Source organism: Phascolarctos cinereus, unplaced genomic scaffold (genome assembly GCF_003287225.1).
Source record: "Phascolarctos cinereus isolate Bilbo 61053 unplaced genomic scaffold, phaCin_HiC Scaffold_726;HRSCAF=1367, whole genome shotgun sequence".
In the NCBI taxonomy this organism is placed as follows: domain Eukaryota; kingdom Metazoa; phylum Chordata; class Mammalia; order Diprotodontia; family Phascolarctidae; genus Phascolarctos; species Phascolarctos cinereus.
The window spans coordinates 307682263-307698200 of NW_027556098.1; the positions used below are offsets into that span (position 1 = coordinate 307682263).

General features: G+C 37.1%; 1 protein-coding gene across 1 annotated transcript; it reads left to right on the plus strand.

The window, feature by feature from the left end:
* The first annotated feature begins 1028 nt into the window (after positions 1-1028).
* REXO2 (RNA exonuclease 2) lies at positions 1029-11265 on the plus strand. Its single transcript, XM_020989727.2, is given in 8 exon segments — positions 1029-1142; positions 1144-1236; positions 2590-2673; positions 7273-7350; positions 7951-8062; positions 8921-9029; positions 9372-9425; positions 10835-11265. Coding segments are annotated over 8 exon segments (711 nt in total). The 5' UTR covers positions 1029-1091; the 3' UTR covers positions 10965-11265.
* Positions 11266-15938: the final 4673 nt, after the last annotated feature.

Here is a 15938-nt window from a genome sequence, read left to right on the forward strand (position 1 = left end):
TTTAACTTGCTTCAATTCTCATCTCAGGTGCTCGACTTCTACTTAGTTATTATGAGCGCAACTTAATTATCAGTTTAAATATTGTATCTTCCAAGTAGGATATACCGCCTGAATTCAGAAACTGTTCATTTTACATTTGTATCCCCAGGAACGTTAAGAGGCATTTATATACAAGGGCTTGCAGAATGACGAAGAGCTTTGAGATAATACTATACAAGGATGTCTTCTTCTTGAATTCTTTTCATATCTGGGGAAGTAACAAATGGACCCGCGAAGCCCCTGAGCTCCTGTAATCCAAGGCAGCTGGGCTATAAAAGAACAGCTGCTGGACTTGAAAGTAACCCAGCTGAGACACTTAATAACTGTGTGACATTGGGACAATTACTTCACCTCTTTGTCACTCATTTTCCTTATCTGCAAAATGGTAACAATACTTGTAATACCAATAAAGATGTTTTGAAGAAAGGACTTTGTAAATTCCAAAGAGGTTCAGAAATGAAGTTATTATTAACTAATCCAAGGAATACTGACCAAAGGCCAAAAGACAAAACCCTCTATACTACTTCCTCTTCTCATCAGAAACAAAACAACCCTTCCTCCCCAATTTATATTTGAAAATAATCCTCTAAACTAATGGTATATTTGGAGGGGGAAAAAAAGGCTGGTCAGACCCGAAAACTTTCATATACGCAAAAAATGGTTCCCTTTGATGTCCTGAGTGCAGAGCAGATCTCTAACAAGCTCTTTTGACTTCTTTTTAGATACTAGGATCCGGTCAGGCATTGGACAGCAAGAATACCTCAAGGCGAGAAAGTTGGCTAGGAGAAATACCCACGTCCAACTCCCTCAGGGAAACACGTGGCTGGAAGGGAGACGTCGCCGCCCTCGCGAGACTACAAGTTCCAGCATCTCCTCAGGACCAGCCCGCGGGTTCTGCCGCAAGTCGGGCGCAGTGCATGCCGGGGCTTGTGGTTTTTTCTCCCTCACCTCGCAGCCGTCTTCCTCACCCTTTTGCGACGTTTTGCGACGGCTGCGCCGGCCGGCAGGAGGTGGCAGCAGCGGCTGAGGCCGTGGTGGCTGAGTGCCGGCTGATGCGAAGTGGCTTCCTGAGCTTCGGGCTGTTGCGAAATCTGGCTGGGAGCGGGGGGGCGGCTCGGGGCGCGGGGCCTCCGAGACGGAGCGGCCATGGCGGCGGGGGAGAGCATGGCGCAGAGAATGGTCTGGGTGGACCTGGAGGTGAGGCTGCCGCGGGGCAGGGCGGGGTTCGCGCGCGGGGTGGCGTCTGGGTCTCGGGTGGGGCTCTGGCTGGAACTCAGATGGGATGGGAGGAGTGGGGTGGGGTCGGCCGGACGGCCTGGGGCGGAGGCCGAGGAAGGGTGGCCTGAGGGAGCGGTGGTTAGGACCCTGGGGGGTGGGGTGGGGGCCCACTAGACTGGGTGCCTGGCCCAGAGCCCCCCACCCTGCGTGGGCGCCTCCCCGAGGCCTTGCAGCGGGCGTTGCGGGGGAGGGGGTATCACTTCTTGGCGAGTAGAGTATGTTGGCTCCTTGCCTGATTTTGGCCTTTAGCGGTGTGTCTGAGCTCGGTTCCACGTGGACATCTCCCACGGGAGTTTCAGTCTAATCCCGTTTGTAGGCTACAAATTTAAAAAGGTTTGAAGATCTTTTGTGGAATGAATTTAGATAAAAGAACAGGCCCCAAAGCAGTTCGTGTTTGGCAGAGTAACATGCATATGTAAAACACATGCGTATATGTATTTATTAATGTGGTATATGCGTGTATACACAGTATTTATCTGACAAGTTACATAAAACATTGTATATGATATAACCTAGTTGATGTGGTGTTTATGTAATGTATGCCTATGTGTTGTATAACATTTTATGTACTCATAAGTTGTAGGCTACAAATTAAATAGATTTGAGGGTCTTTTGTGGAATGATTTTAGGTAAAAGAACGAGTCAAAAAGTAGTTTGTGTTTGGCAGGGTAATATGCAAGTACAAAACATATATGCATATATGTGTGTGTGGGTACACATATATGTAGATTTATGTTTATGTGATGTTATGTGAAACATGATAACCTAGATGATGTACTGCACATAATGTATGTTTATGTGTTACATAGCTTATTATCTCTCTCTTAATTGGAACATTAAAGAAAACAAATAAAACTTGGTAACCACATTTTGGCTACTCATGAAACATGTAGTAATAATTGGTTGTAGGCTACAGATTAAATAGACTTAAGGATCTATAGAATGAATTTAGGTAAAAGAACAAGTCAAAAAGCAGTTTGTGTTTGGCAGGGTAATAAGCATGTATAGAACATAAATAACTGTGTAGGTGTGTGTATCTGTGTCTGTACACATACCTACACACATATAACTGTGTATACATGACATGTTTATATGACAAGTTGTATAAATATCATATGTGATATAACCTAGATGATGCAATATAGAATGTATATCTGTCTTGTATAACTTATTAAGTTATGTATATTTTACATATATACTTAAATTTTGCAAATTTTCCACATATACATATATATATGTTTATATGTATATATGTATATATTATTGTTACAGATGACGGGATTGGACATAGAGAAGGACCAGATCATTGAGATGGCCTGTCTCATAACAGACTCTGACCTCAACATTTTGGCTGAAGTAGGTGATGACATTTCCTAGGATCATAGAACATTAGAACTGGAAGGAACTTTAAGAGATCAGCTAGTTCAACATTTTCATTTAATAGATAAGAACAGTGAGACTCAAACTTGTTGAAAGTGTCAGAACTGTTTAGCCTAGATTTGAAATACAGATCACCTAATCCCATTCCTTCATTTTTTTCCATCATATACTATACATAAAGCCTGCTATAATTGAACCGAATTGTTCCCATTTATTTTGGTCACTCATGATAAAGTTCAGATTTTTGCACCCTTACTCCATTGAATTACTAAGTTTTAGAATTTCACCAGAACCAAAAAGCATTTATATTAAAACTAATAATAATAACTGACATTTATGTAGTGCTTTAAGGTTTGCAAAGTGCTTTACATACATTATCTCATGTGATCTTTACAGCAGCCTTGTGAAGTAAGTATGACAGGTATTAGGTATTACAGGCCCATTTTACATATCAAAATCTGAGGCTCAGTAAGGTGAAGTGACTTGTCTATAGTCACACAACTAGTATGTATCTAGGTGGGATTACATTTGATGTAATTAGTGTTTTCAGATCGTGCTCTTAATGGGAACATTAAAGAGAACAAATAAAACTTGGTAACCACATTTTGGCTACTCATGAAACATTTAATAAGAAGATACTGTGATTCGTAGGTGGTTAAAATTCCCTGACCTTGAATAACTTTGTCCGACTTTCATAATGTCAACAGCTTTCATCATCATGAAGAACTCTAGGACAGGAACTAAGTAGGTATGTTCATAGGGGAAAAGTGAGAGTCTTATTATATGAAACACCAAAGAGGTAGGCTTAATTGATATAATTCTGTGGTCTGAAAGTAATACAACTTTAGAACTGGCATAAGAACTTGGCTGTCCTGATTCTTAGGGCATTGCTATTTACTGAACTATTTATATTCCAGATTTCCAAATTGAGGTATTTTAAGAGTGGTAACTGACTTCCGTAGGATGAGGAAAAAGATAACAGAGGCTTTTCTAGATACGTATTACCACCTATTCAGTGAATAGTGTGTATTCTTTCCTGTTTTTAAACTGAAAGAAAAGAAAGAAACTTGAGAGTTTGAGACATAGTTCCATGTATAAAACCTAGACCGCAGCTGTCCTTGTATTTAACATAAAAATTTGAGTTTTGGTTATTTATCTGTCATTCTAATAGTTTCCAAAATGGTAACATCGAACTTTTCAGATATAGTTAAGGAATAATCACGTTTTTTTTTCAAGTCTTATTGTATGGATTTATTTACTTTGGCTAAAGAAAAACTCCCTTTGGACTATCATTGTAAATACTGACAGCTTAATTTGACAAAAAAGGAAAATGTCAAATGTTGGAGCTGATGTGGGAAAACTGGGACACTAATACACTTGGTGGAGTTGTGAACTGATCCAGCCATTCTGGAGAACAATTTGGAACTAGGCTGAAAGGTCTGTAAAACTGTGCGTACCTTTGATCCAGCAATACCACTGTTAGGACTATGTCCCAAAGACATCCAAAAAAAGGGAAAAGGACCTATTTGTACAAAAATATTTATTGCAACTCTTTTTGTGGTGCCTAAGAATTGGAAATCAAAGGAATGTGCATCAATTGGGGAGTAGCTAAATAAGCTGTGGTATATGATTGCAATGGAATATTATTCCTGGAACCTGGAAAGACATACGTGAACTGATACATAGTGAAGTGAACAGAACCAGGAGAACATTGTATACGGTAACAGCCATATTGTATGATGAGCAACTATGAATGACTTAGCTATTCTCAGCAATACAATGATTTAAGACAATCCCAAAGGACTAATGATGAAGTATGCTGTCCACCTCCAGAGAAAAAACTCATACTGATTGAATACAGATACATGCTATTTTTCACTTTCTTTCATTTTTGTTCTTTTGAGTCTTCCTGTATAAAATGACTAATATGGAAATGTTTTATATAATTGCACATGTATAACCTATATCTGATTGCCTACACTGTCAGGGAGGGGAAAGGGGAGGAAGGGAACGATAGAATTTGGAACTCAAAACTTAAAAAAAAAATTGTTTTAGAAAAATACTGACAGCTTAATAAACCAGTTGGTGGTTTTATATCTGAGAGGAAATGGTAAAGTATACACGTACATATATGTCTCTGTATGTGTATTCAGTTTCAGATGTGCGTGGCATATGTAAATAGAACAGGAATCAAATAAAGATAAGTGACAGAAAATGAGCTTAAGAGTTGTTAACAATCCTATAAATGCCAGGTCTATGGACAATATAATTGATTATATTTGGTGCTGGCCCAAGAATGAACACCTCAGTTTACTATTCATAACTAATCTGATCCACAAAATCAGGATAGTTTACCAAAGGAAACAGAATTGGGTATGGGCTTTCATTGCTTATAGCCATGATTTTATGATTGCTTATTCTCATAATTTGTCACATTCCAGTAGAAAGTAAGCTCTTTCGGGCAGCTGGGTGGTGCAGTGGATAAGATCCGGCCTTGGAGTCAGGAGGACCTGAGTTCAAATCCACATGACACTTACTAGCTGTGTGACCCTGGACAAGTCACTTAACCCTGATTGCCTCACCAAAAGACCAAAAAAAAAAAAAAAGGAAAATAAGCTCTTTGATTGCAGAGATGGTGTTGAATTTTTCTTTGTTTCTGTGGTGCCTCAGCATAGTGCCTTGTCTATAGTAATTGCTTAACGGTTAAGAATAGGAACTATTGCTATGATTTCATTGGTATAAGGAACTCCCTATTTATAACAGACTTAGTTTCTATTTAAGTTGTTAAATTAAGTAAGAACATTGCCTGATTTAATATCTTGGAATCTGATTTTGGAATGGTCATATGAGGTCTTCCTTCACTAGAAGTATTTTTCTTCATATTTGGAGAAGCTTAACAGTTTGCTTGTTTATAACAAAATACCTGGGCATATGATCTGAAAGGCATGTTTTAGGTTAAAATTCAAAAAAGGTTTTCAAGTTGCACATAATAGGATATTTTTCACCATTTATCAGTGATATTCTGGATTTAAAGAATACTTTTCTTCTAGAGAGATTAAAGCACTCTCGTTATCTATATTTTTTTTATCCTGTTAAGGTCCCTATAGGATAGAGACATTTTATTATTTTTTCCATTAGACAGATGGCGAAACCAAAGAACAGAGAGCAAGTGATTTGCTTAGGGTCACAAGTAGAAATAGTACTGTAGTTGGAGCTAGGTCTCCAATACACTGTTTCAGCTAGGTTGTCTGATAACTATAGTAAGCTAATTAATTGAGGATTTTTGTTTAAAGTTTGAGTGAGTTCTTCCCTAAAAACAAAATAAAATTGATTGTGTTATTTTTTCAGACTTTTATTTTTTAAATAGTATTTTTTCAAGTAAAAATTTTTAACGATTAGTCTGTCTCCCATTACCCTCAACTTTAAATATATTTAAAAAAAAATAAGGTCCTTAATATATAGCTGCATAATTCAGCAAAATAAATGTCCAAAAATATGTATCTCTGCTTTCAGCACCTCTCTTAAGAGGTATTTCATCTTCATTCTTTTGGACTCAATTCTTGCATTGGTCAGAGTTTTAAGTCTTTCAAAGTTATTTTTCTCTATAGTATTATTAATGTATAACTTGTTCTTTTATTCTGTTCACTTCGATCTGCATCAGTTCCTAAAGGGCTTCTCACTTTTCTCTAAAATTATATTTTATGATTTCTCATTGAACGGTAATATTCCATTACATTCATATGCCACAACTTGTAGCCATTCCCTATTAGGAGGACAGCTTCCTTTTTTCTACTTTTTGCCTATTATGAAAAGAACTGCTATAGATATTTTTATATATAGATTCTTTCCCTCTTTCTTTGTTTTCTTTAGGGTATTAGTCGAGTAGAGGTATAAACTGGGTCGAAGGATATGGAGTTTGGTTTCTGGGTGTGATTCCAAACTACTCTCCAGAGTGACCAGACTAGTTCATAACTCCACCAACAGTGCAATAGGGTACCTTTTTTCTCGCAGCCCTCTCATAATTGGTATTTTCCTCTTCTGTCATCTTTAAAGCATTTTTCATATGATTGTTGATTGCTTGGATGCCTTTCTTTGGAAATTGCCTGTTCATATCCTTAGACCATTTATCTATTGGGAAATGGCTCTTGCTCTTATGTTATATTAATTGCTTATGTAAAATTGGCATGAGACCTTTATCTGAGAAATTTGTTGTGAAGATTTTAGGGAAATTTCCACCCCCCACCCCCCAGTTAATTTTTACAATATTAGAGTTGTTTGTACAAAAAGTTTTTTAATTTTATATAGTCAAAATTGTCCATTTTATTTTGTAAAAATTATTTAAAATTATTTATTTTTAACTTAATAAGCAAACAAACATAAAAGCGATCCAAATAAAAATGTAAACCAAGGAATAAAATAACGTATAAATCCTTAATGTATTATACTATACATTTTTAATGAAATAGAACCAATAAATCAGCATTTTTTGTTCTGCGTACACCTCTGAGTATCTGTAGTTCAGTCACCTTTGATTGTGTTCATTTTGGGTGCTTAATAATTTTTCCTTATTTACAGGGTCCTAACCTGATTATAAATCAGCCAGATGAGTTGCTGGACAGCATGTCAGAATGGTGTAAGGAACATCATGGGAAGGTAACATTACCAAATAAAAGGATTACTGCCTTTTGGGGAGCAATAACAAGCTTATTGGTCCCTCATCTGAATCCTATGCCATTGCTGGATGGTATAAAAAAGGGTTAGAGGAAGATGTCGTGGCAGCCCTGGGAAACTGCTTGCTTGTTTGCTTTTCATCTTTGGGAACTCTCGAGAACATCTCCTGAATGTCCTGTTTCTCTCCTACGTTCAGTCTGTCATGAACGCATTGTGGATACTCAAGTTTTACTGAAGTCAGTCTTTTGGATAAGGTTAGACTTCATCTTTGAGAGAAGAGGGAATGCTGCTTTTCTGTTAATAGTTTTTGCCCTCCCCTACCCCCCAAGAGATTAATTCCTTGGATTCTGAGCTCCATCCTTTTTGACTCAATGGAAATACCATTAACAATCTCAGGATTTGGAGTGGATTCTTTAAAAGAAAATTGGTGAAAAGTTGGCAATTTCAATTTGCTTTTGAGCTCTAAATGCATTCCGTCTGTTGGTTATGTTTGCTCATTTTAGAAGTGAAGTTTCATTCCTGGATGCCTTTGAAAACTGACTTCATTGTTTTTGATGGGGGGCTGGGGATTCTCTCTTGCAGTCTGGTCTTACCAAGGCAGTGAAGGAGAGTACAATTACACTGCAGCAGGCAGAGTATGAATTTCTGTCCTTTGTACGACAGCAGACTCCTCCGGGGCTCTGTCCACTTGCAGGTAAAATCTAATCGTAATATATACTTTGTAGAAAATGGTTCTTCATTATAAGGTGGTTCATGAGACTGCACATTCAGAGAGACCAGCCAAAATTATGTCTTCCTAATATCCTAACTTGGATTATAGCCATTTCCTCGTGGACATGGATATTAAAATGGGCCCTGAAATTTATTAGAGCTGAAAACATAATTCTAACTCCATAGTATTTTAAAAGACTTGACATTCTTGGAGAGGTTAATGTTATCTGAGACGTCTGTGGGAATTTGTCCCTGTGTATTGATGTGATAACATTACCGTCAGACTTTTGTAAGAAAGGTTTGATGTTAGGCCAAGTTCGATGTTTACTTCCTTTCCAGCTAGTGCTACTGATGCTCTTCCGAACATCTTCACTTAAAATCTCATGCTTTCTAATGTTGGTATTTTGTTGTATAGTGAACATGAGTATAGATGTGATTATTGATAGATTTGTAATATAAATGGGTTTTCTGAGACGAGGATAATTCACAAATCTGATGTGGTCTTAAAAGCAATGCAACTGATGTTTCTGTTATGTATAGGAACTATAAATTTAATGATTTAGCTCTAGAAATAAGTTTAAAAATTCATTATAAATGAGATGGACTGGTAATGCAGAAATTTGCACTAAGAATCTTAAAATTAGGAGCAGTTAGATCTGATTTGGAATTGATGAGCTACTTTTTGTTTTTGGTTCATCTTCATTTTAGATATAATTTATAATAAATGTAGTGCTTTACAGGTACAAACTACATACACATTATCTTGCTTGATTTCTTAATTTTACATTATGTTTTATCTTGCTAGAAATACACAGATGCAGTATGCTTTGTGTTTTTCTAGGAAATTCAGTTCATGCAGATAAGAAGTTTCTTGACAAATACATGCCCCAGTTCATGAAACATCTTCATTATAGGATAATTGATGTGAGCACTGTTAAAGAACTGTGCAGGTAAGGGATATATTTGGGATTCATTAAGTAGCCTCATTTAGCATGTTTTAATTGGGGATAAAAGGTGGGTGGGTAGGGCTGTAGAGTTGACTGCTTAGTGGAGGGATGCAATTTTTGTTTCTATCTATGACCTTCCACAAGCTTACTTTATCTTGTGCTGGTGTAAACAGGGAGAAAATAAAGTCAGAGACAATACATGTATAAATGGGGCGGTTTCAAAAGTCATTCAGAACCCAAATTCCTTTGCCTGATAGAGTTTTTAGTATTAATAATAGTTTGGAGGTAATTATTTAGTATGTTTGGGACAGTTACCTTTGAAAGTTCCATTTTTGCTGTATTCAGACGCTGGTATCCAGAAGAATATGAATTTGTACCAAAGAAGGCTGCTTCTCACAGGTAAGGCTTGACTTTTTGAGTCCTCTCAAACACTAGGCAATCTGACACATATTTGACTTCCAAGGACCTGAAAATGTAACTGAAGAATTCACTCTGCTACTACTTTTCTTCTGAAATAAAATTTTATTGGCCTAGAGATAATGTGATAAAATTAGCGAGAGTTCTGGTCAAAAGACTTGTATTTCTTTCAAAATGGAACAGTATTATTAGTTTAGTTGTACTCTGGGATTAGGAAGTTGAAAGTTTTTTCATAAAATCCTTGTGCAGTTTTTAAGCTAGAAACAATTTTGTAATCTTTGTAAAATTAAAATGATGACCTTAATAGGGACTTGAAATCTGCTGTCCATAGGACCGTTTACCATCTTGTCCACGGGAGTAATTTTTTCATTTGTCATAGAATTTAATTCAAAGCATACAGTTGTGGAGGATAGTTGTCTTGAATATTGATATTTGTTATATTGCCTCCTAAGTCAGGGACGGGAACCTATAGCCCTCTAGGTCCTCAAGTGCAGCCCTTTGACTGAATCCAAACTTCACAGAACAAATCCCCTTAATAAAAGGATTTGTTCTGTAAAACTTGGACTCCATCAAGAGGCCGCACCCAGGGACCTTTATATTTAAATTAAGCTACTAGAATTTAAAAGTGAACTTGATGAAGACCCTTTATATGTAAGGTATTGTTCTGTTTAATTCTTTTGTTCACTAGTTTCTGAGGAGAGGTTCATGACTTTGAAATAAATTTAATAGATGACATTTTGCACAAATGTAGTTGGTTTTAATGGACTTATGTAAATTTCCCGCATAGTTATAATCTAATTCAGAAACTAAATTCAGTCATTTTTAGCTATCTAGAGCATAGACAGGGAACCAGAATATAAGCAAAATGGCCCCTGAGCCCCTCTCAGTGGTTCCTGCACTAAAGATTTTGTACTCAGAACGAGAAACCTTACGTCCTCAGAACTTATTGACCATAATATGAATAATATTGGTTATCTGTTTCTCATACATCAGCAAATTAGAAAAGAAATAAGGAAGGCTGTTAGATACAGACAGACCAATAGAACAAGTAACCATAAGGGAAGGCACAGATGCTGTATCATGGGGCAGTAACTAATGTTCATAATGACCCCATCTCATCAAGAAAAGTTCTGTTCAGCATATTTTATCTAATAAGGTAGGATTGTACATAATTTATCTGGATTATACTGATTTGGGATATATGAAGTCTTGATTGTGCCAGATAGACAAATGAGAAATTGACCATAGAACTGTTTGTGATAAAGTAGGGTTTGTGTACATGCATACTTCAGAATGGAGTTGGGATTTTTTTTTTGTGGGCGTTTACATCATGCAAAGTATCTCAGATTTTGTTTTGTGCGTTTCATCAAGTCATATATGCTTGTATTTAGGGCATTGGATGACATCAGCGAAAGCATTAAGGAGCTTCAGTTTTATCGGAATAATATCTTCAAGAGAAAAACAGATGAAAAGAAGAGGAAAATTATAGAAAATGGAGAAAATGAGAAGACTGTGAGTTGATGACGTGTCTCATGCTGCCACATTACTCCCTGGATATGACTTCTGGGGGATTTTTGTTCACCCTGATTGTTTGGGAAAGCATCTCCTTTCATTTACCTTGCATCTACAGATAGTTCGAGCAGACTGAGTCTGAAATACAGTTTTTCTGAGTTAGGGCTGTGAATCTGTCATTTAAATCTCAGCAGCTCTTTTGTTTCTAGGTACCAGGTCAGTTATGCCTCTTGGTACACATCTGCATCTGCTTTTAGACCAAAACACTTTTCTTTTGTTAAAAAATAAAACTAGTTCAATTAAAAAGCAAGCTTTTTTTGTACCTTCTATTCCTTTACAGTGGTTCAAGTAAGATGCTCCCCCCCCACCATTAAATGTTATACTACCTTGTATTTAATGTGTCTTTCAAAAACATTTGCAATGGACCAAGTTAAAAGGGCTGTCACAGACTTGTTCTGTATTGCATTAGGAGGCCAGACTAGAACAAATGGGAGAAAGTTATCAAGATGCAGGTTTTTGTTCAACTCAAAGGACTGCCTTGGGAGAGGGTATGTAGTACTGGAGGTATTTAAGTAAAAGTTAGATGGCCCTCTGTTAGGGACAGTGTAAAAGAATTTCCTGTCTGAGTTGTTAGGTTGAACTGAATGATATATAAAGTTTCTTCCAACTTAGTTCTATTTTTCTGTGATCCTCTGAAAATAGCACTTTGATCACTTACTGTAATAAGCATAGATATATATAAAAAGAGCACAAAACTGGAAGTCAGGTCAACCAAAGTCTGTTACCAGTTCTGCTCTTAACTGTGATCTTAATTTTAGACATCTCACTTAACCTCCTTATGCCTCAGTTTCTCATTTGACATAAAAATTCCTGCCTCCCAGTAGTGTTGTGGGATGAAAGGTGAGAAAAGTACTTTGCTCTTAGGAAGAAAGGTGTTGCATAAGTAATATGTTACGCATACCTGTCTCCTAGGATGATTGTGAAGACCAATGAGATGATAATTTTGTAAACCTTAAGTTGCCATGTATCTGTCTATTACTATTACTACTATTGTAAATCTAAGTATAGTACTACCCTTCCCACATACTCAAATCAATTCATAGATGAATGTATGCCTTTGACTTACTATTTAATTTTTCTCAAAACCTAAACTTACTGTGTTTAGATTAAATATCAAATTTTGAATGATAATCGTGAGTAGTTTAGCCTGCTAATCTTAGCCTTATTATGTCGTGGAGTTCACCATGACTCCCTAATGGGGCATGTGTTCTAAGAGGAGTCTCTGAGAAAGCAAGATTTGTACTGCGGCAGGGTAGGGTGAAGTCAGCATGATGGTTCAGTGATTAATTTGTCATTTATCAGTCTGCTTTAATAGAAAGCATTCTGTTTCAGAGTGTTGCCATTAGTAATTTCAAAGGAGACTCCCCTGAAACTGTGGATTGGCTCCTCTGAAATGAACTGCAACGCAAATCCGTTTGATTATGCCCATGTCCTTGAACAGTATCACTCTGTCTGCCCAGAGGGTACTTGCCATTTGGTCCTTTTCTTGCTTTCTCTAAATTACCCCACAGGTTGTAAACTTAACACCATCCAAGTACATTTTCCTGCATTAATTCAGGAAGGGAATGGGATGGTGCTTTGGGAATTAGCAGTCATTACTGTTTTCATGCCTGTGAGAAAGACCTTTCCAGTAGCAGCTTATATTATCAGTGAAAATGATTAAGTAGAAATAGCTTCTTTTACCTTGTGCTAGTGTGATGGCAAAGTAGTTACTGTTTCTGTTGTATGAGGACTGCTGTTGTTTACATGGTCTTTGGAAAAAAAATGAAGACCAATATGATGTTAAACTAGTAATTTTGTAATTAAGTGAAATTCAATCAAAGCAATGTTTTGAAATTCAGTGATCCCTGAGGTCTCTTCCAAGCTCTTAGTCTGTGACCCTATAGGATACCAAGCTGAAGCCATTTGCTCATTTCTCTTTTTCAGAAGACCTTTTAAACAAATTAGAAAAGGTAAGGAGTTGTAGTCGTAATTCTACTGGAATACTGAAATATTGTGGAAGACATAATTGATAGCTGTCAAGATCAGGTTGAGTGGATAAACTTTGGTTTTTAACTTGACCAGCAGGATAATTTAGGCAGCTTAGTTTGTGGCTAAGAGTCAGTTTTGTTCATTTTATGCTACTTGGAGGAAGTATATTTTCTGGGTAGGTGGGTGTCCCAGAAAACAGGTCAGGGAATGTGGAATGCTAAAGAAGTGCAGGGTACAAACAACAGTAACAATAAAAAAAAAAACTTGCATGTTAACTGGAATCCCAGGGGAGCCAGAATAGGAATCACTATCCTCTATAACAGTAGTCTTGAGCTCAAATAGAAGTGAATGCCTGCAGGTTGCATATTGACTTAAAAAAATCCATGTTAATATTATTTATTTTTTTTGTATTTTTATTTATTTTGTTAGATGTTTCCTAATTAGATTGTAATTTGGTTTGGGCTTCATTCTGGAGTGTTGTGGACTGCAATGGCTGCAAGCAACCTATGGACCAGGTGTTTGACACCTCTGCTTATAGGGAGGCCTGTACAAAGAAGTCAGATTGGGGAAATTAAGTCTTTAGTCTCTTCTCCCCCCTCCCACCCGCATATTTTTGGTTGGGGCTACTGTCCTTTGATTCTCAATTTAAAATACTTGGGGAATGATGGACCAAGAATGATGCCTTTGCTTTTGAGGGTGTTTTAGGGAGAAACCTTTTTACTTTATACAGATGTAGAGAGTTAAATTATTGGTTCCCAGTGGTACCCATCTCTTAAACTACATTGAGCCCCTCCTGAGCTAGAGAGGTAGGTTTCTGGAGTCTGTAATTTGAACTCCAAACACCTTTTCCTATGCAAACAAATTCCATGGTAATTAGGTACTAATCTCAGTAGTATCCTTCAGGTGCATTATGGGTTAAATAAGCTTTTGTGAGCTGAACTGGGAAAATAACCACCATTTATATTATTTCTGTGAGAAAATGCATCCCAAAATATGTGGGACATTATCTGTTAGTAAATTATGACAGTCTGTCTTACCTGCTTTAAGCATTTTGTTGTCTGTTCAGTTTCACCACTCTTTCATTTAGTCAAGTCAACAAACATACCTTATTACTTGCTTATTATATTCCTGGCTTTAAGTCCGTCTTTTGTGAAACCTACCAACATAATAGCTCATTCATTTTGGTTCATTTTGAGCAAATAGTGAAATTATTCCAAAAGAATTGAACACTAGAGCAATTGTGGAGGGCACTGTTATAAGGTGTGATCTTTTGAGTAGTTATTGCTGCCATTTTGTAAAAATGCTTACCACAAATTTTTTTCTCATATACTTCTTAAGGATTCTTGGTCTTAGAGGAAAATATTCATTGTGAACATTGCAGAGCATCCAACTCTACAAAATAATTAATTTATTGTTTAGAATTCTATATCTATAATTTTGTTTGTTTTTGGCTAGGCAGTGGGGTTAAATGACTTCCCAGGGTCACACAGCTAGTAAGTGTTATGTGTCTGAGGCCGGATTTGAGCTCAGGTCCTCCTGAATCCAGGGCTGGTGCTCTATCCACTGTGCCACCTAGCTGCCCCTCTGTATCTATAATTAATGGTTTTCCATACAACGAATGATTAAATAGAATAGTACTTCATGGCAACCACTATATTCCTTTGTCATAGTGTAGTTGATGGCAGTTCTCACAAAATTAAACAAAAAACATGAACTTCATTGGCCATAGAAATTGGTCCTCAATCAAGGCATTTTATTTATACAGTATCTACTGAGCCTCTTGTGCTTTTCTTCCAAATTTGTCTAAGAGCCTAAGAGTTTCCTGAACTTGGTGTTGAAAAGGCCTTGCCTATGTTAACTTGAATGTTATTGTTGAATGTCTATGTTGATTCAGACATCCTTAAGTTAGAAGAGGAAGGAGGTGAGATTTTGAAGTTCGTTTTGGAATTTTAGAAGTTGTCTAGAAGTTTAAAAACATTTTTATTTTAATGAATTTCTGAACCCAGAGTCACAGGGCCTCAGAATTGAAAGGGACCTCAGAAGATAGTCCATCCTACCCCAGACGAGTGGTCACTTACTACTCATGTGAAACATTCTAGGGTTAAGGAATCTTCTTTCTGCTGAGGTAGCCCACTCCCCCTTTAGAAGGCTCTTAGCATTAGGAAATTTTTCCTTACATTGAGCCAAAATATTCCTTTCCACAAATTCCATCCCTGGTTCTGTCACCACATTGCTTTTATTTGTAGCCTCTGAAACCAAGAAGTGTAATCTGTCTTCCATGTGAGACAGCCTTTCATGTTAATGAAGATACAGTGGCTATCATATCCTACTCTTTCCCTTCTTTAGAGTTATCTTGCCAATGTTTTTAAAGTGAGTGAACCTGAAAGGGGACACAATCCTCTAGTTATGGTCTGACCATGAGAGTGACTAACCTCTATAGAGCACTTTAAAATTGGCAAGTTGCTATGTATAGATTATCTCATTTGATCCATACAACAATACTATGAGGTAGGTACTACAGATACTCATTTCATAGTTGAGGTAACTAAAGCTCAGAGAGCAACTTGGCAAGATAGTGTCGGAGACAGTTGAAACTCAGGCCTTCTGACTCCGGCCCATCCTTCTGTTCACTTTACTGTGTTGCCTCTTGTTGTGGACAAGGACAGATCACAGTAGAACTCTACTTGAAAAAAGGTGAAATAGGAGACAGTGGTAAAAACACTGGATTTGTAGTCAAAAGACCTGGATCCAAATCTTAGTTATCACTACTTACATGACTGGGCAAGCCACTTAAACCTCTTTAGGTCCCAGTTTCCTCATTTATAAAATAAAGGGTTTGCTTCTAGCTCTGAATCAGATACTTTTATTTCCCTTATTCTAAAGTAGCTTAAGAAAGTCACATTAGCCTTTTGGGGTACACTATAACACTGTCAACTCATTGAGCTTGCAGTC